Genomic DNA, 26,650 nt, shown 5'->3' on the forward strand with positions numbered 1-26,650 from the left:
CGGACAGTCCGGTGAATTATAGTGGAGCCCTCTGAAAATTCCCGAAGGTGAAGAGTTTGGCTTGGAGTTCCCTGGTGCACCGGACATTGTCCGGTGGTGCACCGGACAGTCCGGTGCGCCAGACCAGGGCACAGTTCGGTTGTCCCTTGCTCACTTTGTTGAACCCTTTTCTTGGTCTTTTTATTGGCTTAGTGCGAACCTTTGGCACCTGTATAACTTATAGACTAGAGCAAACTAGTTAGTCCAAATATTTGTGTTGGGCAATTCAACCACCAAAATCATTTAGGAAATAGGTGTAAGCCTAATTCCCTTTCATGAAGCTAGTGGAACTTTGTAAAGGCCTCGTAGTGGATCCCTAGTCATTCACCTCGGTAGTGTCTAAGGGTCTAGCTAACCCTGGCGACATGGGATACACGACTTGTGGGTACAGGGTACAACCTCTACAGAGTGTAAAACTGGTATACTAGTCGTGCTCCCAGTCATGAGCATCTCAGGACTCTCGCATGATTAAATTATGGAACTAAATTCAATTTGTCATTTGCATTGCATGGGATTTATTATTAATTTTGTTCTATTATTATTATGGTTTGGAATTTACTTACACTTAGTAACTGCTAATAAAATTTTGACCAACTTTAAAAGCAATGCTCAGCTTTAACCGTCCTCTTTGGTAAGCCTTACACTTCACATGAGCTCTCACTTTTGGTGAGTTCATGCACATTATTCCTCACAACTTGTTGAGCGATGAACATATGTGAGCTCAACCTTGCTGTCTCACAACCCCCACAGGTCAAGAACAGGTACCACAGGACGAGGCACATGGAGGATGCTGTGATGTGTTCGTGAGATGTCTAGGCCGTCGTCTCCCAGTCAACTTTGGGTTGCTGGATCGTTGTCTCCTTACGATGTAATTATTTATTTATTTTGTACAGAACTTCTATTATACAGTAAAGTTGTGACATTCGTTTCTGTACCATGAATCATCATATGTGTGAGACTTGGTCCCAGCACACCTGATGATTATGTTCGCGCCCGGGTCCCTAAAACCCGGGTGTGACAGTGAAGCCGCTGGAGCTAAGGCAGGCACAACCTGTGGGGGTCTGGGGTCACCGGAGTTGGCCAGGATTGGTGAGGGGGGCCCGACGAACTCGATGGCGGGGTTTTTAGTTGAGAGATCGGGCTGGAGGCAAGGGAATGGTAGAGGGGGCGCTCTAGGCGTTCGGGGTTACTCCAACGAGCAATCCCGGCCGTGGGGAGGAGGAATCGGGTGTGCCGAGGCCAGTGCGAGCTCCAGTGAGGGAGAGGGAACACCTAGAGCCAAAACATGGGCTAGGACAGGGCTAAATTGACTGGACGCCGCGCGGGCACCGTGAACCAGCGCGACAGAACTCCGGTGAGCGCGGACTCACTACGACAAGGAAAAATCAGGGCAGCCAGAGCACGGGAAAAGGTTCCTCACCTCGGGATAACGCTCGGGGAGGCTCAGCGCGACGTCTGGAGCTCCGGATGGACGACACGACGGGCACGCTTCTCCGGTGAGCTCGGGCGGCGGCGTCTGAGCGCGAGAGGGGCTGAGAGTGGGCGAAATGAGGTAGGGGGAAGAGAGCGGGTGCGGGCGAGGCTCAAAAGGGAGCTGGGGGACGTGGGCAGGCGACATGGCCGAGTTTCTCGACGGGCGTGCGTGCGGGTCAACGGCGGTTCGCGGGGAGGACAAAGCTGACAGGGCGGCCCCATGGCGCAGAGAGAGAGAGAGAGAGAGAGAGAGAGAGAAGCACGTGTGAGGGGGGAACAGTTCAACGCTGACAGTTCAGGCCCACCTGGCAGAGGGAGAGTGGGGGCGGGCGCGTGAGGGCGAGCGATGCCTACAGTTCAGGCTCGCCTGATAGAGGGAGATAGGGGGCGGGTGCGGGCGCGCGAGGGCGAACTTGTTGAATTAATTAAACTTGTTGAAGTTATGTGATTATGATATATAGTGGTTTTGGTTATCTATGTGATGAAATGTGTCTATGCATGTGATATATGTTATGAAAATGTGTGTATGTGATATATGTGATGAAATGTGTGTATGAATATAAATGTATACGAATGAATGTCAAATTAGAGGAAATATTTGTTTCCTGCATAGAATAAATTTCGGTGGCCACCTTATTTTTGGTGGCCTCGATATTGTTGCCAAAATTTATTGCAGACCCAACTATTTTCGGCTGCCCTGCAAGCCACCGAAGTAAAGCACCTTACTTTCCGTTGCCTGGTTTCTAGCCGCCAAAATTAAATGCGGCCATCAAAAATAGATGCATGGTGCCATGTGTATTTTCGGTAGCCGCTGTCAAAGCCACCAAAAATTAATTATTCTGGCCGACAACCACCAAATTGAAGCTATGGCTTACTATCGGTGAAACACCATCAACACGCCGAAAATAGAGTATTACTGCTGAAAATTACCTATTTTTCTATAGCGTGATATCAGGTGATCTTCATCAAGGACTATTGCAAGCACATGAAGGTCATGGCCAACTCTTTACGTAATGTTAGACACACCATTTCTAAGCCCCAACTAACGCTCCACCTCCTTTGTGACAATAGTAATCCACCCTTGAGATGTGATTTTAGAGGACGATTTGTTTATGATTTTCATCCCTGATAATGGATGGAACTTTAAGGGTGGTCTAATTTTGTTAATTGCTCTTGCAAAAAAAATCTAGAAATGGTTCAAAAGCTACGGTGTAACAAGACATATGACTTGTTATATGACCTGTAGACAATTTTATAGATGACTTACTATATGATCCGTGATCCGTCCCAATAAAATGGGAAACGATAGAGTGTCATATACATTACATTCACTTTCGATTAAGGACATGGTGGTAGAGCCACACTAGGAACACAATTACAATTATAGTTCAGAAACACAGAACATTTATTTTTATTATGGGTCGTAGACTAGGAAAAAGTAAATACATGGAGTAGTATGTAAAATGCAAATAAATTTCTATAATATCAAATGATGAACCCAGACTTAATTGTTTTAGTAGTGGTTGTTCTCCCAAAATTGAGCTTGAAGCCAATCGATTGTCCCCTTTTGCACCTGGAAGGCCTTTGCCAAGACATCATCCGAGATAGGTGGCTTTGATCCAAAGACTGCATTCGCAATAGTAATAACTCCAGGGTTCTGGCTGCTTAGTGCAGCGATCGCGACTGCTGGCTTGTCATGGACCGGGTTGAACTGGAAGTGGATGAGTCCTTGGGGGAATACAAACACATCACCCTTGTTGAGGACCTTGGTAAATAGCTTGTTGTTGCTGTTAGCTTGGTTGGAGGTGACAAATCCAACATAGAGTTTCCCCTCAAGCACGGTGAGGATCTCTGTGGCACGTGGGTGGGTGTGTGGAGGATTTTGACCTAAGGGTGCGTAGTCAATGCGAGCCAACGAGATGCCCAATGTGTTGAGTCCTGGTAACTGCATGACATTGATCAAAGTAACGTTGGATCCCACCTTGTTCTTGGTGTCCCTTGGTTGGTCAAGTTTTGCTGCCTTGAAGAAGTCATCTGCGTTCACAGCCATGGGGTCCTTGCAAACAAATCCATTTACCTTCACTGTATGCATAAACGAAGGCAAATAGTTAGATGGAGAACAGGATGTCATTAGGTCGTGCCTAGGAATGCTTATTATATGTTGACTACGTGTGTTTGAACAAATTAAATGATCTTTATTGTGTGTAATAAGGATCATTTAATTTGTTCAAACACACGTGGTCTTTATAGCTGACCCAAAAGCTTGCCGATAAGGACCTTAGCCGAACGAACATTTAAACCATTGATAAAAACATAGCATGAGTCAAGGCAAGAGCACGCATACCCGGAGAGTATTTGTCGGCAACACAGAAGTCTTGGAGCGGGCTAGGGTCAGAGGCAATGGACTGAGATGTGACCAAGGCTAGAAAGGCAACAAGAAGGAAGTAGGTCGATGCAGCCATTTGGTTTTGCACTCGCTTTTGTGTTTGTGCTCTCTGAATTCAGCAAGAGATCTTCTTAGCTTGCGGTGTTTGTGTGTGTCTATCTTTTTGATGCTTTGGCATGGGGACGGTGAGGGTATATATAGCCTGCCACGGCGCATCAATGGCTGAATAAGTCTCAAGTTGAACGTATCAGCAGAACGTATACTGAAGAAACAGTCTCTGTTTTCAGGTTTTCAACGTGCTGCTTGGTCTCTTTGCTTCTAGCACAATTAACATTAAGAAATTGTATTCTTTCTTTTCTTTTTTGTGTTTTCAGGTGGCTGGGTTGAAGCGTACTATATATTTTTTTAATGGCGAATAATACGTCATACGACTATAACAGTGTTGCTGATGGTTCATTGCACAACCTAAGTTTTTTTCTACCATACGTACATAGAAAGAGTCAACTCACAAAAGATGAAATAGTCAGCAACGCGATCGAAAGTGCATCTGTCGGTTCCACACTTATTGTATGTAGCTTTAGGCACTAGAGATAATATTTAGATGCCAAAATTAGTTGAAGATATGCAAACACTTTTAGCTAATAGTTCAGATATTAGCTACTTTAGCAAATTAACTAATAGTTAACTAGCTATTTGTTAGCTAGCTAATTTCAGTAGTAATTTTTTAGCCAACTAACTATTAGCTCTATTGCATTCAAATAGCCCTTTACACTAATACGTGAAGGCAGGGGTGGCTTAGCATCACATTAAATACATACCAGTTTTTTCCTTGTCATTATTTTTTGCTATATATTTTACGCTCCCCCGCTCAACAACCCCTCCTCCCACTGCCAACTCATTCCCCAATCTAATCCAATTCACACTATTGGGACCAGCTAACGCGTGGACAGGTGGTCCCAATCACTCGGGGGACAGGAGAGCTCAGGTGCACAACGAAATAATAGGTAGAGAACTGTAGCGTCTCGTTATACGTGTCCTGACCGTGTTCAGTGCGTGGGTATTTATAGGTAACCGAGCCGGTAGGTGGGTCCCAAGTACCATTATACCACCGGTTACCTGCTACATTCCCGAAATATTTCTCTCAACGGGGTCATTACAGTGTAGTGAAGTAGAGTAACTCAGACATACTGCGGAATCTACCCCATGAGGGGGCTTACAAGTGGGCTTGAACGGACACAGTGACGAGGCGGAGACTGGGTCCCACCGTAATCTGGCGTGGCCTTCACTTGCGAGTTGCACCCTCGACTGCGCGAAGTCGCGCCCTTGACTTCGTTGGGACTTGGACTCGCTGTAGAGGGAAGAGTTTGAGCCTTCGAGGCGCACATGGGGAGCTACAACGTGCCCCCCTTGTCTAGCGTGGCCGTTCTCTTCGTCACCTCTAAAGGCCGCGGTCGAGGACCTCGACGCTAGTATGGGTCAAAGTACCCTTCGCTACTTGTACCTGCGCCAAAACATGTTTAATTGTAGCCAAATTAGTCTGATCGAGGTTATGTTAGGCATTCGCTCCAATAGACACCATGTCGGGGACCATCTACGTGACCTCCGATTCAAGAGCAACGATCAGGAACCGACCTTCTTACTCTAACAGTCCAATCTTTTTAAGTTAAGTACGCCATTCTCTCACGTAATTAGACATCATATTTATTTCGTCGCTTTTAACGAATAAATATTGTTGGGGGCCTTTGGCTTACGAAGGTCCTCAAAAACAGGATTTAACAGTATTTCTGGAGTTTAATGTGTGAACAGGTATCTTCGGACTCAAGTCGGTATCACAGCAGACCAGAATAATACGAAGGTTGATACAGCACCGAAGGTGTGAGCAGGAAAGCTTCGGCATGATAGCAACAAAATGAAACCGACTTAAAGATGAAAAGGCTATTCAGACCTCGATAGATTACAATAGAATTATTATCAAATGTAAAGGGCATGAATGTAACTTTGCATAGGCTGTGACCTGTGCCTATAAATAGGTGAACAGTACCCCCGTACTGGGGGGGGCTGATTGGGCATTCACTTTTGCGTCACGCTTGTACTTTCATCTCCTTCAAGTTGAAGGTACATTTGTAATCCAATGATTATTTCTGTTTATACATGATAATAAAACATAATTGTTTATGTTGTTCATTATATTTCTTATAATTCATCCTTCGTCATTATATAATATATTTATGAAGGTATGCCCTTCATAACCTTCGTCCGAAACCCATTATATCCTGAGAGGAATAATGCTTCGAAGGACGAAGGACTTTACCGATTAACATTTTTTATGTTGCCTTGTTCTTGACTCATAGCATTTGAGAACAAGTCCCCAACATTGGCGCCCACCTCCGGTGAACTCACTTCCACTCTTTGAGTTTTTTGAACACCTTCGGCGATCATAAACCTTCGTTATGGCGCCGAAGAAAGCTTCAGCAACTGCAGCTGCAGCTCTGCAATCGCTGGACCACAATCAGGAGACAGTCTCCCTTCGGGAGGCCCGAAGCCAGAAAAGGAAGGCTGTTAGCCCGACACCACCAGAGGACGAGATAGATCAAGAAATCAGAAATATGGAGATGCTTCATCAACAAGTACAGAGGAAGAAAGAAAAGATGGCCAGGCTAGCTGAACTGCAGAGGCAGATAGACGAAGCCTCTGAAGAAGTTCGTCATCTTGCTCAGGATGAGCAACACCGAAGGCCTCAGCACCAAGACCTTCATCAGGAGGGTTTTCCCAACGAAGACGACTGGTATGACAATTTCCATCATGGGAATTTTGTTTTTGACGATGCTTCTCCTCTGTCCGCTGAGCTGCAGGCTACACCTTGGCCTCCGTCCTACAAGCCGCCTCAGCTTCCCGTATTCGATGGCCACTCAGACCCGAAGCAGTTTTTGATGAGCTACGAAGCAACAGTATCTTCGTATGGTGGCAATGCTGCAGTCATGGCCAAATCTTTTGTTATGGCTGTCAGGAGTGTCGCTCAAACCTGGTATTCCTCCCTTCGACCAGGAACGATCACTTCATGGCAGAAGCTGAAGGACTTGTTGTTAACTAGCTTCCAAGGGTTTCAGACGAAGCCGGTTACTGCTCAAGCTCTGTTCCAGTGCACCCAGGATCACGAAGAATACCTTCAGGCGTATGTCCGAAGGTTCTTGCGTTTGAGGGCACAGGCACCAACGGTGCCCAATGAAATTGTCATTGAGGCCATGATCAAGGGGCTTCGGCCAGGACCGTCATCTCAGTACTTCGCTAGGAAGCCTCCTCAAACTTTGGAGAAGCTGCTCTAGAAGATGGACGAGTACATTCGGGCCGATAATGATTTTCGCCAAAAAAGGGAGGAGGCTTTCAGGTTTTCTGAAATGACTAGGGGCTTCGGAGGGAGGTTCTACCCGAGGCATGTTAGATCAATTCATAACTCTACACAAAATGATGATAGAGGGAGCCAACAACAAAGGCCACAATGTTCCTCACAGGCTTCGGGGCAACAGCAAGGCTCCTTCCGACCACCAGCTCCAAGAGGCAGAGGCACCAGGGGCTTCGGAGGAAGATTTGGCGATCAACCGAGAAGAATCTTTTGCTTATTCTGTGGTGAGAACAAAGGTCATACCACCAGGATGTGCCATGTTACCATCCAGAAGCAAAAAGAAATAGCCGAAGCGGCAGCACAACAGGCTCAGCCGAAGCAGGTCATGCACACTGCTTCGTATCATTCGCCTTACATCCCAGAGTATGTAGGCAATCACCCTGCATTTTCTGTTGCTTCGGCGAGTCAACCTCAGGCTTCCTGGCAACAACCTCCGCCTCCACCACCGCTGCAACAAGGTCAGCAGCCAGAAGGGAGCCAATACGCTCCACATCAAAGGGACTTCAGAGAACAGTCCGAAGCTCGCACAGTCAACAGCACTGTGCCAGAGTCAAAGCACATCTATTGACAAATATCCTACCTTAATAGCAATCTTTTTCATTCAGTTTTATTTTCTGTAATAAAGGACATTGTTCAGGTTTCATGTAAATAGTTTCGTTGATTCCCACAAGGAAAATATATTTTCTTCACAGGATTAAATTGTTGAAAGACTTGTGATAACAAAGAGGACCTTCGAACTATCGAAAATTTTTCGAAGCAACAAAAAGTCGTTCTAAAGAACGCAGAGTAAGTTTGCCGAAGTCACAAAAAAGTCGTTCCAAAGGGAGCGCAGTGTAAGTTTTCTGCTCCAAAGTCGTTCCAAAGGGAATGCAGAGCATACAGCGAAAAGTCAACGCTGATACCGCCTAAGTAAAAGGCGAAGCGCGAAAAGTCAACGCGAATACCGCTGAAAGTAAAAGGCGAAGAAGCTCCTAAGGGAGGCTTACAGCGAAAAATAAACGCTGATTCCGCCGAAGTAAAAGGCGAAGAAGCTCCTAAGGGAGGCTTATAGTAAAAAGACAATGCTGATTCAAAAGATTATGTGTTTTGTCGCAGGAATGTGTGTATCTTCGGAATGAACACCATCTTACACAGCATAACATCATCGCATCATTTCGCATAGCATAAGCATCATACATCATGTTGCATATGGCACAAGAGGTGGATATCATATTAATCTACAGAAGAACGTTTTGAAAAAAGGGAAAAATCATAATGTCACAAGGAGATACATTATTGATCTTCGGAAGTATAGCTTCGGAAAGTATCTTCACGAAGCCTGGATATTATTCATTAGAACACTGGATATTGTTGTGACAAAGAAAAATTCCTCTCCACGAAGCATGAAAAGAAGGGAAGGTGTTTTTTCGTCAAAGACTCAAAAGCGGTACGTGTAAAGTTTCATGCATCGTAAAGAGTTGAGCAATAAAAACGGGTATATTACATTCAGGATTACAAAATGTTACAATATATTACATTTCAGAAGTTTAATTTACAATAGTATTTAATCTTCTCTCAGAACAACTTCTGCAGCCTCATTCAGGAGCCGATTGACGACTTCGTCCATAATGGCTTCGGCCATCTTTTTAATTTCGTCGTCTCCTTTCGGCTGAGGGCCCAGAGACGCTTTAGCAGGATCTGAAGAAGGACAGGATACGGCTACATTGCTATTACAAATGGCAAACGAAGCTTAAAACCAAAAATTACAACACAATAAAAGCTATTAGTTAATACCTAATTGACCTTCGGGCTCTGCGCTCTTTTCAGCAGCCTCAGCCACTTCCCTAGCATCGTGAATGCCCTTTTCACTTTTTTGAATAATTTCTCCGGCCATTTCTCGGCCACCATTATCCCAGATATCGGTGAAAAATTTTCCACCAATCATGCTAGCTTCGGCCGAAGGATCTCTTGCATCTTCAAAGGACAAAGCAGCTTCGGATTGTGCTAAAATTTTTACATGTCCGCAGCCCTTCTTCTCTAAAATGGTGGCAATTCCTCTGGCACCAGAGAAAGCACATATATCTCCACGACTATTTAAAATTTCTTCGAAGGCCTCAGCTTCGTGGTCGATCCATTCGATGGGACCTTCGGGATTGCCTCTTGTAAAGTTTTCTTCGCTTGAGAAGGCGCCGACCCTTGCGAAGCTAGCTTTTAACTTCTTAACACACTCTATAGATTTGTTATAGCATCTCTTCTTGGACGAACGAAGCTCTTCAACAGTTACTTCTAAGTGATCTGCCCATTGGTCGCTGAGTTCTCGCCTTGTTTCTTCAAGTATGCGTTCTTCCTTGGCTCTGGCCAGTTGTTTCCGAAGATCTTCAATTTCGCACTTCTGAGCTTCAGCTTGACCCTTAAAAGAAGCTTCGTCTTCCTTTATTTTCTTTATCAATGAGTGTAATATTCTATCTTTTTCGAGGCCTTCGTTCCTTAGTGCAATTACTTCGGAACGAAGGTTGCTCAGGGCTATAGCACACCCTTCATCTTCAGCATCTTTCTATGCCCTGAGGGCATTGCTAAGTATTAGACCCTGCAAAGAGAAATATGTGTGTGTCAATAAATTTAAACAAACGAAAAATTTTGGTCTCAACAAAAAATACAAGGATCCCATTTGTCGCACCTTTAAGCTATTATAAGCCAGGCTGTCGGCCAGATCGTTCTTCGACAGCACCGAGAGCCCGTCTTCTAAAGTTGGGAACCCGAAGCTCTTGCTCATCTCCCGGCAGACAGAAATCTCCTTGCTGTCAGGGAGACAATACAAAAAGTCTTCTTCTCCACTACCATTGAATATTAACGCCCCCTTTGGATACTTCAGTTTTTGGGCGTAGCGCTGGGCCTCTTGCTCTTCTTTTTCTGATAGTTTTTTCCCCGAAGCATGACGAACAATATAATCACAAATTATGGAGGATGCTTCGGGGGCAACGACACCGATTTCTTCAACAAAAGTTGGCTTTGTTATTTTTTCTTCCTCAGTTTCCAAGGATTTTATCTTTACGGGCTCTGAGGCCCCAGCTTCGGATTTAGTTTCTTGCTCTGAAGCTTTTGTATCAGAAATTTCAGTTGTTGTTTCAGGAGTGGCAGCAGCCTTCTTCGGAGGTGTGCTTGAAGATTTGATTGTTTCCAGTACATCTAGCACATTAGCCATTCTCTTTCTTTTCGGAGTCACTGCTGGCACTTTTTGATTTTTTACTGTCTCAACATTTGCTGCAGGACTCACAACTTCTGATGCTTTTTCTTCAGATGGTTTTTTCACTTCTTCCATTTTTTCTGTGGATGGCGCTTCGGCCATTTTTTCGGTTTCTGGTAGCAAAATCTTCGGTTCTTCCAATTCTATCCTTTTTGGCGCTTCGGCCATTTCTGCAACTACTGGCAGCAAGGTTGGTTTGGTTGGCCTTTTAGCCTCGGTGGCCGAAGAAGTTTTCCCGGTAAACTCAGGCACCGAAGCTGGTTCAATATAGCGCGGCCGATGTGTGAGGACCTTTATCTTCTTTCTTTTCGGTTCTGGCTCGCTAGGAGCAGTTTCAGCTTCTTCTTTTGCAGAGGTTGTGTTTTTTCTCTTCTGCCTTCGAATGGGATAGCAATAGTCAGGGTAGACAAACCCAATTGCATCAAATACCCGATTCAGCCTCTTCTTTTTTCGACCTCCGAAGGCTGCTGACATCGCAGTATCTTCGGCCTTCGAATAAGCCCCAAGCAGTTCATCACTTAAATTTTCAATGCTTTTTAACCAGTCATCATCTGGCTCAACGAATTTATCTCCGAACTTGAAGGTGTACTTCAGTCTGACAAGTCCACCTTCGTCGGCCTCTTTTATGATTTCTTGCGGCATTTCCCATTTCTCCGCGAGCGGCCATACCCGGAAGGCAATATGCTCTTGTACTAAATCTCTCGTTCCAATAAAAGAACAGATAACGCCGAAGGCCCTCTGGCATTCTTCGGCAGCTTCATTCATTTCAACCTTTGGCCTCCGAAGGCCGAAGCTTTGCCAAATAGGGCGCATAATTATACCTTTGATATCTTCTCGTACTGACAGGTCATTCTTCACATAAAACCATTCTGTCATCCAGCCGCCGGGCCATCTCTTCCGAAAGGTTGGCACGGGACAGCTTGACCCGGAGCGAGAAACGAAACTGTAGCAGCCAAAATTATTATGATATTGTTCCTTACCCCAAGGTTTTGTTTCGTATGATAATTCGTGTATATTGCAGAAGCTTTTTGCATCAGGCTTCAGACCTTGGCTTCTCACGGCCCACACGAAGATATTCAGCCTTATAATTGCCTCGGGGGTAAGTTGGTGAAGATAGACTTCGAAGATTTTTAACACTTCCACGACGAAGTTGCTCAAGGGAAAGCGCAGCCCAGCTTTCAAAAAGCTTCGGTACACTACGACTTCATTCTCTTCAGGGTGTGGACAAGTCTTCTCCCCTTCGTCGGCCCTCACAATGGACAAATCCCGGAAATACCTCCCTCTCATGTTGACAAGATGATTCTCTTTGATAGTTGATTTACCATAAACTGAGTGGCTTGGTCGCCAGGGACGATCTTCGGAGTCTTCACCACCGCTGTCCACATCATAACTGTCGCTGTCACCAGTATCCTCAGACAAACCTTCTAGAATCTCCTTGGTGATTTTTTCCGTGTTGGTCTTCGACATCGCTATAAGAAACCCCAAGTTTTTCTCTTCGTCAAGACTCAGCTTCGTCTCAGCAGCAGCCTTCTTATCTCCAGACATCTTCGGAAACACTAAAAAACTGTTTTCAAAGCCGAAGCTTCAAAACTAAAAGCTCAGAAATTTTTAGTGCACAAAAGCTAAAAATCGAGTGAGCGAGAGCAGATGACAAGAGAGCGTGTCAAATGAGTTTGCGGTATGACCGTATTTATACGCCCAGTGCGTTGAAAATTGAAAGACCCCGCTTGTCAGTGAATGTTGCTATTCTAGCAAAGGGAAGGTGTTTTTTCGGACCTTCGGCGTAAAGCCTTCGTCCATATCGCAATCTAAATTTATTGTTTTAAACAAATTAATATTGCGAGAGGCTACTGTTGGGGGCCTTCGGCTTACGAAGGTCCTCAAAAACAGGATTTAACAGTATTTCTGGAGTTTAATGTGTGAATAGGTATCTTCGGACTCAAGTCGGTATCACAGCAGACCAGAATAATACGAAGGTTGATACAGCGCCGAAGGTGTGAGCAGGAAAGCTTCGGCATGATAGCAACAAAATGAAACCGACTTAAAGATGAAAAGGCTATTCAGACCTCGATAGATTACAATAGAATTATTATCAAATGTAAAGGGCATGAATTTAACTTTGCATAGGCTGTGACCTGTGCCTAGAAATAGGTGAACAGTACCCCCGTACTGGGGGGGCTGATTGGGCATTCACTTTTGCGTCACGCTTGTACTTTCATCTCCTTCAAGTTGAAGGTACATTTGTAATCCAATGATTATTTCTGTTTATACATGATAATAAAACATAATTGTTTATGTTGTTCATTATATTTCTTATAATTCATCCTTCGTCATTATATAATATATTTATGAAGGTATGCCCTTCATAACCTTCGTCCGAAACCCATTATATCCTGAGAGGAATAATGCTTCGAAGGACGAAGGACTTTACCGATTAACATTTTTTATGTTGCCTTGTTCTTGACTCATAGCATTTGAGAACAAGTCCCCAACAAATATGTTAGGTACGACGTACTTAATGCACACATTGTCAATAAATACGTCGGCCAGGTCAGACCGACGTTCTTTTTTGTTGGCCACATGGGAGATACTCTGGGCAGCCTAGATATGCCACGTGGAAGTTAACTACGTCGAACCGACATAGTTATTCTATGTAGCTTAATTACATCGGTCACCACAAGCAATGTACCAAAAGCTTTCCAGAAGTCTCTGCTAAATCAATTTTTTAAGAAAAACACAAAAACGTGTCTCCAACAGCTTCCCTAAAAAACTCCCAACTTTTCATAGCTCTTAAAACTCCCTCATTTGTAGCTACAAATAAGAGATTTTTTGGCTTCTCAGAAACAATCTGTCGCTTTAATGGATCTGTTGGAGAAGGGATTAAAATCTACCCCTCTAATTTTTTAGATGCCCCTTAAAACTGATTTTGAGGAGTCATTTTCTAGTGAGCTCCTGGAGATGCTCTTGGTTGTCGGCCACATGATGACCGGCCTGGGCATACTAGATTTAAGTCATGCATTTGAGATTTATTCAATGTGCTGCTTAATTGGTCTGTTTGCTTCAAGCACAACATTAAGAAAAAACGGTTCGTTGCACAACCTAAGCTTTTGCTACCATACGTACAAAGAAACAATCAACTCACAAAAATTATAGAAATTGTCAACAACACGAAAAAAGTGCACCATCAATCTCCGTATCACCAAACTAACATGTATCGTACACATTTTACTAGATCAAGCACTTGATTTTGCTTCTTAGTACGATAGCTCTACACTAATACATGAAGGAAAGGGATGCTTAGCATCAATTTAGATTGCTAGACCCTAGTTGTTTTTCTTGAACAAGAGTCACTACCGGAATCGACCTCTTTGCCGAGTGTCTGAAGCACTCGGCAAAGCCTAAAAAACACTCAGCGAAGGCTTTGCCAAGTGTGACACTCGGCAAAGGAAGCTCGGCGAACTATACATCGGCAATGGTTTCTTTGCCGAGTACATTTTATCGAGCATTCGACAAAGACTTTGTCGAGTGTCACAAGGTACTCGGCAAAGAAAAGTCACCGTCACGGTGGCTGGTAACGGAGATGGAGCCTTTGCTGAGTGTACTAGGTGACACTCGACAAATAGTATCCCTTTGCCGAGTGTATTAGGTGACACTCGACAAAGAGTTACCCACTTTGCCGAATGTCCGTTGAACTAGCACTCGGCAACGAGGTCGCCAACGGGCCCCTTTGTCAGTTCATTTGCCGAGTGCACTAGGAGGCACTCGGCAAAGGTTGCTTCTTTGCTGAGTGTCAAGGTCACAACACTCGGCAAAGAGGCTTTACCGGTGCCCAGGTGTGCCTTCTTTGCAGAGTGCCCATTTTTCGAGTGACTTGCAGTTCAAATCTGAATTATAGCAAACACTTTTATAATTGTGCGAAAATGGAACATGTAAGTCTATATAGTGTAGGAACACATCACAAAGAGTTTGGCTGGAAAAAAATGGAAATACACTTTGCCGAGTGTCCTAGGATGGCACTCGGCAAAGTATGGATTATCGAGTGTTGAGCTTGAGGCACTCGGCAAAGTAGCTGCTTTGCCGAGTGTCAAATCCCGACTCTCGGCAAAGATAACAGACGTCAGCTATAGATGACTGCTGACGGTCCTTTGCCGAGCATGGGCCTTCGCCGAGTGTCTTCCTGTGCCGAGTGCCCTGCTCTCGGTAAACGTGGTCGTTACCGAGAGTAGAACTTTGCCGAGTGCGGCACTCGGCAAAGACTGCTTTGCCGAGTGTCCGATAAAAAGCACTCGACAAAGCTCCGAGCACTCGGCAAAGAGCTGGATTCTGGTAGTGAGTCTTTGGAATTGCTGAGAACCCTGATCACATTTTTTGAAATCGACAAGAGAGTTGCCTTCCATATTAAAAAGGGGAGATGAGCGCCCAGAGGGGCTACCAATAGTAAATCTTGACAAGCGGAAAAAGCACTAAAAATGGTGGCATGGTTGCCAAGCACAAAAACACAAAATTATAGCAGATTGGCTAAATGTTTTGCCCCTCCCAAGATCCACCAACGGTCTTCCTCTTTGATCTTTATCGGAGTCTGGTGTAGGGTTGTCCCTTTTTGCTCAAAAATTTGTGAGTTTCTCTCAAACCAAATCCTCCAAGAGACGAGAATGATGAGGGTACGCAAGCCCTTCTTGTCTTTCACTGTAGATGCCGCAATATTCGACCACCAATGGTGCACAGAGTCTACAGGTTGTCAAGCGGAATGGTGAATCTCAGCACTTGAAGTCCGCAGAGTCAACTTAGCCCAAATGCGTCTCTTGAAGCAGCATTCACAAACAGGTGAAATCTAGATTCCGTGTATAAGTAGCACAACACACAATGCGAATTGTGAGGCCATTCTCTCCTTGCCAACCTGTCTGCTGTATAGAGTCTGTTTTGAGCATCAAGCCAACAGAAGAATTTGCACTTTGGTGTTGCCTGGACTCTCCAAATTATGCTGTTAAAGTTAGTGAGTGTGGAGCCAAAGAATTGCACCTGGTAGGCAGACTCAGTTGCGTACTGGCAACTCGGGGTAAGCTTTCACTGGATAAGATCAAGGGTATTTTTCAATAATCGAACCTGATTCACCTCTGCCCATAAGCAGCAATATTCATGAAGGTGCGTGAATGAAAAATCATCATGATGAAAATTTAGACCATGTATCCATGTGTCATTAGCCTCTTGAATGGATCTATTTCCCCTAGAAATAGAGAAGTTACTATAGCTAATTGCAGCCGAAGAAAATTTAGCTATCTGACTTCGGACGATAGAAATTAATAATTTTCATTGTCCGCCTGAAATAGGCCGATGGAGCTATAAGTGGTTTCTGGCTACTTCGTGGCAACGATCCGTTCTTTCCTTTCCCACGAACCATACTATCTCACGCGCCTAGACCCCCTGAGGCCACACAAGAGGTCGTCTCCCTGTTCACGTTATCGCTCTACACGATGTACTTACTACTCACCCATTTGCGCCAACACCGAGTTCTCGATCCCAAGCAACGTCCACCATCGTTCTCGTCTATGTCTAGAAAAGCAAGTTTATTTTTTATCGGGCGCCCACAAATAAATTTATCAAGCTCATAAACATTTATCATGGCATGGTTAATTTAGTATGCATTTAGTATATTAATTTGGTAAACCTAGTTACAGTAGAATATTTGTCAACTAGTTTTTTATAATTAGATTTTACATTTAGCTGCTAGTGATTTTTGCGTTTAAATATAATACGATACTATCAAATAATTTAATTTAAAATAACATAAAATATCGATAGTTAATAAAATGTATGTGTCACCCGTTTTGTTCAGCATACCTCATATGCGCCTCACATTTGAGATATGTTGTTCCAGAACCATTCCTGTTTGGATGGTCTCAAGACGTTATATATGGACAATCCAGGTTTGTCGAGGTTGTAACGGAAGATGGTGAAAAGATAACAATAAAAGTGCACATAAGCAACTTAATATTTTTATATGCATATTGGGGCGAAGGCGAAGACGCTACCCTTCGCTCGAAGCCTTCGTCGCCTCGCTACACCAACGAAGGCGAGATGACTGGCGTGGTTGCCCTTCGTCCTCTCCATTGCAAGACGAAGGCCAGACTCCGACGAAGTCTGCTAGTCCTGCGTCCTCATCTCGCCCGGAGGCCCATGTAGGATTCGATCCACTGTAACGGGACCCGCCCGGACAAGCATGTTACGGGCCTCATCTGTAATAGCTTCTCTGTAATGACGGTCTATAACATCCCTTTATGGGAATATTCTAAGGATAGTCCGGGTACCCGAGGGCATAAACGTCCTTGCCTTGGGACGTTGGACACTCGGGTACCTATAAATACCCCCGTACAGTGCCCTTGAGGGGCCAGATTAACAGAGTTGTTTCTATTCCCCGTCGAACTTTGCAAACATTCTCTCCTCCCCCCGTTGGATTTACTGGTTCACCTGAACCAGTGCCAACATTTGGTGCCCACCGTTCGTGCTACGAACAAACCACCCGCGATGGCACCCAAGAGAGCTAGTTTAAAGGCAGCCCCATCCGTCGACAAAGCAGCGAAGTGCACCGCCTGCTGGAAGCTAATTTCATCGAACCAATCGCCTACCCTACGTGGCTCGCCAATGTAGTCATGGTACAAAAGAAAAGCGGCAAGTGGCGCATGTGCATCGACTTCACCAGCCTTAATAAGGCCTGTCCCAAGGACAATTTCCCGCTGCCACGGATCGACAAGATAGTCGATAGTGCAGCCGGATGCGAAGCCATGTCACTTCTCGACTGCTTCTCCGGCTACCACCAGATATACATGAAGGAGGAAGATAAGGCCAGCACCAGCTTCATCACACCCTTCGGCACATACTGCTTCATCAGGATGCCAGAGGGACTCAAGAACGCTGGGTCAACCTTCTCTCGCCTCACCAAGACGGTGCTCGAGAGCCAAGTGGGCCACAACATTTTCACGTACGTGGACGACATCGTTGTCACAAGCAAAAATAAAGAAGAACACCTGGCTGACCTCGCAGAGACATTCGCAAACATGCGGGACGCACGACTTCGCCTCAACCCCGAGAAGTGCGTCTTCGGAGTTCGCCAGGGGAAGATACTGGGATACCTGGTGTCGCACCGCGGGATCGAGGCTAACCCGACCAAGATTCAAGCAATCATCAACATGACACCCCCGCAGTCAACCAGGGATGTCCAGCGTCTGACAGGCAGATTAGCCGCCCTGAACAGATTCATTTCCAAGTCCGCAGAGTGGAGTCTACCCTTCCTCAAGACACTGAGCGGTGCGAAAGACTTCGCGTGGGGACCAGAGCAGGCGACAGCCTTCGCATCACTCAAGCAACACCTGTCAGACTTGGCAATTCTCACCAGTCCCGACCCCTTGCTGCCTCTGCTGCTCTACATCACAGCCTCGCCATATGCAGTCAGCGCAGCGCTAGTCCAAGAGCAAGACAGAGAGGGCACAACCCAGCAGTGTCCGGTCTACTACGTCTCCGAAGTCCTCACGACCACCAAGTGCAACATGACTGAATTAGAAAAAATCTCTTACGCAGTCATCATGGCATCACGCAAGCTGCGCCACTACTTCGAGGCGTTCAAGGTGCGGGTCACCTCGGACAGGGGACTGGGAGAACTGTTCAGAAACCCTGAGGCGTCTGTCTGAATCGTCAAATGGGCAACCGAACTCTCCGGGTACCACATCACCTTCGAACCCAGGACAACAATCAAGTCGCAGGTCCTGGCAGACTTCATCGTTGACTGGACAGGGCCAACACGGCAACAAGAAGAGCCTCCAGAGAAGGTGTGGACCATCCACTGCGATGGCGCATGGTGCCATGCGAGGCAGGCACATCTGCAATTATCACGTCACCCACAGGCGTCAAGCACAGATACGTAGCACGCCTTAGCTTCGCTTTGGAGTCTGATAGATGCACCAACAACGTAGCAGAATACGAAGCTGCCATCCTGGGCCTTCGCAAGATGAGAGCGCTCGGTGTCACCACCTGCATAGTCAAGACAGATTCTAAAGTAGTTGCCAGCCAGGTCGAAAAAGAATATTCAGCAAAAGACCACGCACTCATGCAGTATCTCACGGCTGTTCGCAGTCTTGAGAGACAGTTCAAGGGCTTCACCCTACATCATGTGGACCGCGCCAGGGACGAAGAGGCCGACGCGTTGGCTAAGGCAGCGGCCAGAGGCGAGACCTTGCCCTCCGACGTGTTCTACCACGTCATCGGCACACCAGTCGTCCACAACCCAGAGGGCTTACAAGTAACTAACGACGCCGAAGGCCATCACATCGTCAACCTCATCATGACTGAAGATTGGCGGGCCCCAATAACCCTGTTTCTGCAAGGATATTACCACCCAAGCGACGTCAATGAGGCCAAACGCCTCAAGCACCGAAGCCAGGACTTCGTACTAGTCGGGGGCCAGCTATACAAAAAGGGGATCAGTCAGCCCATGCTAAAATGCATGACCGAAACCGAAGGCATTCAAATCCTTCGCGAAGTTCACAGCGGAACTTGCGGGTCCCACTCAGGGCCTAGGGCCCTCGCCGCCAAGGTAATCCGTCAAGGATTTTACTGGCCCGTGATAATCTGTACCGTGAATCGAGTCACCAGGTCTTGTGAAGCATGCCAAAAGTTTTCCCCCCGCTCGAGCAACCCTTCGCAGTTCACCAAGCTGATCACCCACAGATGGCCACTTCAACGCTGGGGGCTGGATATTGTCGGACCACTGCCTACGGCTCAAGGGAACCTCAAATTCACCTTCGTCGCTGTCGAGTACTTCACCAAGTGGATCGAGGCCAGGGCAGTATCCACAATAACGTCGAAGACCGCCCAAAATTTCTTCTGGCAAAACATTGTTTTCCGATTCGGAGTCCCGTCTGAGCTCACAGTCGACAATGGCAAACAGTTTGACTGCCAGGACTTCAGGGATTTCTGCCTCTTCATCGGCACCAAGCCTGTCTTCGCCTCGGTATACCACCCGCAATCCAACGGCGTCGTCGAGCGTGCCAACGGCAAGATTTTCATTGCCATCAAGAAAAGACTTCTCAACGACACGAAGGGTAAATGGGCCGACCAACTACCTGAACTGGTCTGGGCCCTAAACACGACCGAATGTCGGGCAACCGGATTCACACCTTTTCATCTATTATATGGATCGGAGGCCATGACGCCGCAGGAGATAAAGCATGGGTCGCCCCGAACAAGCACATCAGCGGTCCCCGACGTCGACGAACCAATGTCTAAAGACCTCATCGACGGAGACCGTGTCCTCGCCTAGCAGGCCCTCAACAAATACCAGGCTCAAACCAAGGTCTAGCGCAACAATGTAGTCGTCCCAAGAGAGTTCAACAAAGGAGACCTCGTACTCGTCCGGACCACCCGGACAGAATCGCGGGGCAAGCTGGAGCCGAAATGGGAGGGTCCATTCATCGTCAAGACGAAGGCATCCCCCAGCGTGTACGGCGCGCAGTTTGCTTCACGTGGGCCAGATCTCCGATGCAGAGGAACAAGGAGGGCAGGCGAGCGGGCGAGCAGTTTCAAAAGCTTAGGGTTTTCCGGCGCACGCAAAGGTAAGAGACCTCCCGAGTCGTGCCACCCTTTTTATACACACGACACGACGCTTCGGGAAACCCGCAGTCCAACAGTGCCACGTCCATCAAAGGTCACCTCAAAACCCCCGCGGGACCACTTCGAGCGAGGGCAGCGTCTCCACCATCTAGCGACGTCTTCGGCACCAGATGACTCAGTCGAACTGGTCCCTCGGAGGGCAAATATTGGGGCGAAGGCAAAGACGCTACCCTTCGCTCGAAGTCTTCGTCGCCTCGCTACACCAACGAAGGCGAGATGACCAACGCGGTTGCCCTTCGTCCTCTCCATTGCAAGACGAAGGCCAGACTCCGACGAAGTCTGCTAGTCCTACGTCCTCATCTCGCCCGGAGGCCCACGTGGGATTCGACCCACTGTAACGGGCCCCGCCTGGACAAGCATGTTACGGGCCTCATCTGTAATAGCTTCTCTGTAGTGACGGTCTGTAACCTCCCTTTATGGGAATATTCTGAGGATAGTCCGGGTACCCGAGGGCATAAACGTCCTTGCCTTGGGACGTTGGACACTCGGGTACCTATAAATACCCTCGTACAGTGTCCTTGAGGGACTAGATTAACAGAGCTGTTGCTATTCTCCGTCGAACTTTGCAAACATTCTCTCTTCCCTCCCGTTGGATTTACTGGTTCACCTGAACCAGTGCCAACAATGCGACAATAACATCACTGGAGAAAAACAGTCTTTACAAGCATGTGTTGTTACATACAGTTGGTTGGTGCGAAACTAAAAGATGTATATTCCATAATTTGCAAAAGCAAAAAAGTTGAAAAAGTAAACATTGGGAACATTAATCTGATATGACTCGTCAAGTGGTCATGGATGACGACTATATGAGGTGCAAAATGTAATTAAAGATGTTATACGACGGTGGTACACATTTGAATTGTTGACTTCTTCTAGTTGTTTTTCTTTCTTTGTGGGGGTGGGGGTGGGGAGGGGGGAGTTGATTCTTTCTATATACGTTGGTGAACACAAGAATAGATCGTTCGGTGAACCATGCATTTTTCTTGTTTACACCCCCGGTGTCCTATTAGTTATCATTTTAGATAATATTTAAGTTAAACTTATAAAATTTTGATTATAAATAATTATTTTATTATGTAGGTTTGAAACTGTTGATATGCACCGATTTATCTTAACAAATATTTTTTATAAAAATATAAAAATATTAAAAATTTATTTATATTTTAATAGAAAATATTGGTCAAAATTATATTTTAGAGATTGTGTCGCTGTCCGAAACGACAACTAATAATACAACGGAGTCCATGCAACAGCAACACGGTTATGCCGATGTCTTCTCATCTGCAACGGGGGTAGAAATGGTCCAAATGGATGTCCAATTAATCTTACTTGCATTTTATGTACTAAACATATTAAAATTTGGATCACTATAGAAATCTTCAATACGCAGTTCGCTGCATCTAGCCACTCGTCCAATCATCCGTTTTATGTATCCGCCGACGAATACTCCATTTTGCAGTTTAATAAACATTTTTAAAATTTGGATCGCTATATATGTCATTAACTAGAGATCTTTAAAACACAGTTTACAGGAACCTAGCTAGCCACTCAAACACACACACAAAAAGAGAAAGAATACACAAAAAGAAAAGAAAGAACACACAAAGCATGGTCGGTTGATTTAAAACGTTGAAATATGGTAACTGTATTGTGTCATCAGCAGGTTCAGGCTGCTAGAGACTATTTCTAAAGGTCTGCTGATATGTTCAACCAAAGAATTATTCAGCCACACGTCGCCACATACGCTGTGGCAGGCTATATAACCTCACCATGCCCATACATGCCCAAAGCATCAACAACATACACACAAGCACAACAAAGCTAAGAAGCTCCATAGCTAAATTCAAATATTACAAACACAAAAGGGGAGTGCAGAACCAAAATGACTGCCTCGACCTTCCTTCTCGTTGCTTTTCTAGCATTGGTCACTTCTCAGGCCATTGCCTCTGATCCTAGCCCGCTCCAAGACTTCTGTGTTGCCGACAAAGACTCTCCAGGTATGAGTGCTCTCCTCTTGATTCAAGCAGTGTTCTTACAATATACACCTGATTAATAAGGATCATTTGTTCAGACACACATCTACGTACAATAAGAATTTCAGGGTATGCATGTCCTGTTAACCTGTACTCTATCTAACTGTTTGCCTTCGTCTATGCATGCATCCAGTGAAGGTGAATGGATTTGTTTGCAAGGACCCTATGGCTGTGAACGCTGACGACTTCTTCAAGGCTGCAAAACTTGACCAGCCAAGGGACACCACCAAAAGCAAGGTGGGATCCAACGTTACTCTGATCAATGTCATGCAGCTGCCTGGACTCAACACGTTGGGGATCTCGTTGGCTCGCATTGACTACGCACCATTAGGTCAGAATCCTCCACACACACACCCACGTGCCACTGAGATCCTCACCGTGCTTGAGGGGACACTCTACGTCGGATTTGTCACCTCCAACCAAGCTGACAGAAGCAACAAGCTATTTGCCAAGGTTCTCAACAAGGGCGATGTGTTTGTATTCCCCCAAGGACTAATCCACTTCCAGTTCAACCCAGTACATGACAAGCCAGCAGTCGCCCTCGCTGCTCTAAGTAGCCAGAACCCTGGAGCTATTACTATTGCCAATGCAGTCTTTGGATCAAAGCCACCTATCTCGGATGATGTCCTAGCTAAGGCCTTTCAGGTGCAAAAGGGGACAATTGATTGGCTTCAAGCTCAGTTCTGGGAGAACAACCACTACTGAAAAAATCAAGTCTAAGTTCAACATATGAGAATAAAGAAATGTACTTGTATTTTACATACTACTCTATGTGTCAACCTTTTTCTAGGTTGCGACTGATAATAAAATAAATGTTACTCTGTCATACTAGATATGAAACATTAACTTAGTTTAGTAATACATGAACAGTCGGTTATTACGAATTAATCACTCCCCTACATCTATAGGAAAGGATAAGTCCTAAATTCAACTAGGAGTGACCAACAAAGCTCATATTTATGACCAGGCATGAGCTTGAGCGAATTTTGGCAGAATAACCCCAATGTTCTCCATTTACATGCCTGAAAATGCTGCAACAGAGAACAAAGGGGTTATGCTTCTAAAATTACGCACAAGCACATGTCTTATTACAAATATGAGCTCTGTCGGTCACTCTGAGGTTGTCCAATAAAGGGACAATCCTTCCCCAACATACGTCACATGCATCCCACATGAGGTGTGTTGGACCAAAACGAGTGATGCGCAGATTCGGCTCCATTTGTTAACTCTATGTTACACACATTTACGCTACATCCGTCGATCAATATTATATAATTCAACTAATAAAACACTTATACAATGTTTTATACTACATAACATTGTTTTGGGTGAAAATAATATTAAATGACCTTATTTCCAAAGGTTTAATAATTACCATTAGAAATTACATATTTAAGTTATTTAAGCACCCTAAATGAACTAAAACAATCTAAATAAACTACATAATCACCATTACGGTCGTCAAATATATTCAACACACATATTTCATACAAACAATCAATCAACGCATGTAATTATAAAGCAAATGGTCTTACTTCGGGAGGCAGGGCGATGCTGTGGAAGGTGGGGAGGCGCTCTGGAAGGCGTGCGATGGACGAGGCGACGCTGCGGGAGGTTGGCAGAGCTTCGGGAGGCGTGTGGTGGGTGGTCGTGCCCTGGCAGATGGCGCTACGGGCGGTGGCGGCTTCGATGGAGCTTCAGGAGGCGTATGGTGGGTGGCAACGCCCCGACGGATGGCGCTACGGGCGGCGACAGCTTCAGCTCTGGCGGACGTGGCATCGACGAACGAGTGTGGGTGCGACTTCTACATGGCAGTGAGGGCGGCGACGATGAACAGCTTCGGCGGGGCATGGAGCCGGGGATGGGCCGAGAAAGGGCGTCGGTCACAGGCGATGGTGGGGCGGTGACGACAGGTCAAGCGGATGCAGCATACAACATGAGAGAGAGCGAGCGAGCACGTGTGGGGAGAGAAAGTGAAACGGCGTGGTCGGGCATTGTTTCCTTAAATCGACGTATGTCTGACAACGTGTCTGGCAGCTGTGGGACATAAGGATTACTAGTCGGTTGTCCGTGCGTTGCGACGGCTCACAACAATAACCACGTAAACTATCCACCAAAAAGATCTCAAGGTTTTTATTGATTGTCTCCGCTCTCCGCATAATATTTTTTATTTGACTAACTGATGTTGTTGTTTACTCCATCCAATATGTCTTGGTACAACACGACCAATGAAGGGAGCGATTAGTAGAAATTTCACAATGACCGATTGAACGAATATAGATTATAGAATGACATAATTCCACCATACATAGACCAAATAAGAGGAAGTTTGTGAGCTCAAGTTTCTAAAATAAGTCACATGAACTCAAACTTATAAAAAAGATAGATTAAAATATGGATTGGTTGCTAAAGTCAGTCATCAATAAAAATTGGATGCGCTCTATACAAATTATGGTACTTCATAACAATTACTAACGTTTGAAATCAACAAATAACCTTTCCTTTTATTGCTAGCGTGACAAATCATTGTTGCTCCATCCAATTTAGCAACCTCAAACACCATGGAGTCCATTGCGCCAATGTGGTCCCAGAAACGACCTAATGCATGCAAGAGCCAAGAACACAACGGACGGGCACCCTGTGATAGTTCCCGCATGGATCTCCAAATCCTAACACATATTTTGTAGGATCCATGAACCATCATAAGAAAAATAGAAATCATGTGCAGACAATAAATAAAGTATTAACACACCCAAATTATGTTCAATCATTAGCACAACAAAAAACTAACACCCAAAACAACAGCGAAACAACACAATATTTTTTGCAATGACAGAAGGATGGGTGACAAGTACATAGAAGTGGTAGAAGCATACTGAGTCGACACCGTGGTAAGGGAAAGGCCATGTAGACAGGCGATGCCGAGCCATCGAACGGGTACCAGGCAGCAAATCAGAGACCCCCATCACTCGCCTCCCCCACTTCCAAGGTTTCGTAGAGCAGGAAGGGAATGGAAGAGGTGGGCATACCTGTTCGTTGCTGGAGAAGGACACAACAAAGACCTAGGCATCTGGAGGCGACATAGGTAGTATACCGCTAGATACATATAGGGAGAGAGCACACAAGCGGAGAAAAAAGGCTAGTCGGAGCGGCTCCAAACCGAGAGGCACCCACACTAGGCGTCAATCTGAGAAGGGCGAGAGAATGCGAGTGGCTTCCCAGCCCTGGACCCACCAAGGCGACACAACAACACCACCAACTCTGTAGCATATGTTGACTGCTATCGTGCCACGGGCCTTGGTTGTCCAATATCTCAGACCTGGACTCCTCATCGTCAAGATAACCTAAGCGTGGCAGGCGCCACCGTGTCCTCCTCGGAGGTACGCACGAAGAAAGGCTAGGAGTAAGACCGACTCGCTCGTACTCGTGTCGACGAGCGTCGGTCGGCTCGCGGCTGCGACCGTGGGCGGGGGCAGTAGGTTGGGGAGGAAAAACAGGGTGAAGGACGGGAAGACGAACAGGATGTCCGACGACTGCGAAAACGATGGTGCGCACATGCGGTGAAACGTCCTCGTGGACGTGCAATATCCATTGCGTGGGTCGGTGTCGGGGCTGGTGTCGGACGAATACGGGGAGGAGGTGCCTGCTCTCACGCCCTCTGTCGAGAATGGGGTGGCGCGGAGACAGAGGCACGAGGGGAGACAGAAAATAAGTAGGATGGCGAACGAGGTCGCGACAACTGAGGCGAAGACCATCATTACCGTGTGGTGGTATAGATGGCCAAATGGGTCGTGTCTGGTGGCCCGGCCCCGGTCACGACCAATTTAATAGTGCCTGGGCCAGTCCCGCACGACCGTCGTGCCATGCTTGGGCTGTAGCCTCAGCCTGTAGTGCTGGCCCGACCCGGCATGATTATTTTTTTTACAAAAAATAATATATACATATGTAGAATTTATATTCAATATTAAAAACACCTGAGGATAATGTTCTACTGGTTAGATAGCTTCACCCAGTGTCTCCCGCCCTTCTTCCATTAGGGCGTGGGTTCGAACCCGCCTCCTGCAGCGTTTTTAACATTTTACGTTGATTTAACCAAATGGTCCGACGGGCTAATGAGCTGAGCCGGCATGGTCAGCAGGACGGCGAGCCGTGCGTGTGCCGGAGCTGCGCGGAGGGGCAGGTAACCATACGTGAAGAGGAAATTGTGCAGATTTTGCAACTGCACCAAGGAATAATAAAAAAGCACACAAAGTAGTAAGGAATTAATCCCATTATTAGAATCCGGTTATTAGTTATTTTGAACAAATCCCGAAACTCCAAACTACCCGTTATCCAAAAAAACCTAAAATTCCTAAATCCCCTACACGATTAGTTACAAAGTTTTTTGACAAGCACTCGCTGCAATTGGCCGCGTAAACCAAAAGCCTATCAATAAA

General features: G+C 45.9%; 2 protein-coding genes across 2 annotated transcripts; one reads left to right on the forward strand and one right to left on the reverse strand.

Moving 5' to 3' along the window:
- Window positions 1-2,783: 2,783 nt before the first annotated feature.
- LOC103653009 (putative germin-like protein 12-4) lies at window positions 2,784-4,068 on the reverse strand. Its single transcript, XM_008679986.4, has 2 exons — window positions 3,857-4,068; window positions 2,784-3,594 (listed from the first exon to the last, which is right to left on the reverse strand). The coding sequence occupies exons 1-2, from the start codon at window positions 3,972-3,974 to the stop codon at window positions 3,026-3,028; spliced, it is 687 nt and encodes a 228-aa protein (XP_008678208.1). The 5' UTR covers window positions 3,975-4,068; the 3' UTR covers window positions 2,784-3,025.
- Window positions 4,069-21,957: 17,889 nt separating this feature from the next.
- Window positions 21,958-23,040, forward strand: LOC103653010 (putative germin-like protein 12-4). Its single transcript, XM_008679987.3, has 2 exons — window positions 21,958-22,178; window positions 22,348-23,040. The coding sequence occupies exons 1-2, from the start codon at window positions 22,064-22,066 to the stop codon at window positions 22,917-22,919; spliced, it is 687 nt and encodes a 228-aa protein (XP_008678209.1). The 5' UTR covers window positions 21,958-22,063; the 3' UTR covers window positions 22,920-23,040.
- Window positions 23,041-26,650: the final 3,610 nt, after the last annotated feature.

The sequence above is a fragment of the Zea mays genome, chromosome 4 (genome assembly GCF_902167145.1).
Source record: "Zea mays cultivar B73 chromosome 4, Zm-B73-REFERENCE-NAM-5.0, whole genome shotgun sequence".
In the NCBI taxonomy this organism is placed as follows: Eukaryota; Viridiplantae; Streptophyta; class Magnoliopsida; order Poales; family Poaceae; genus Zea; species Zea mays.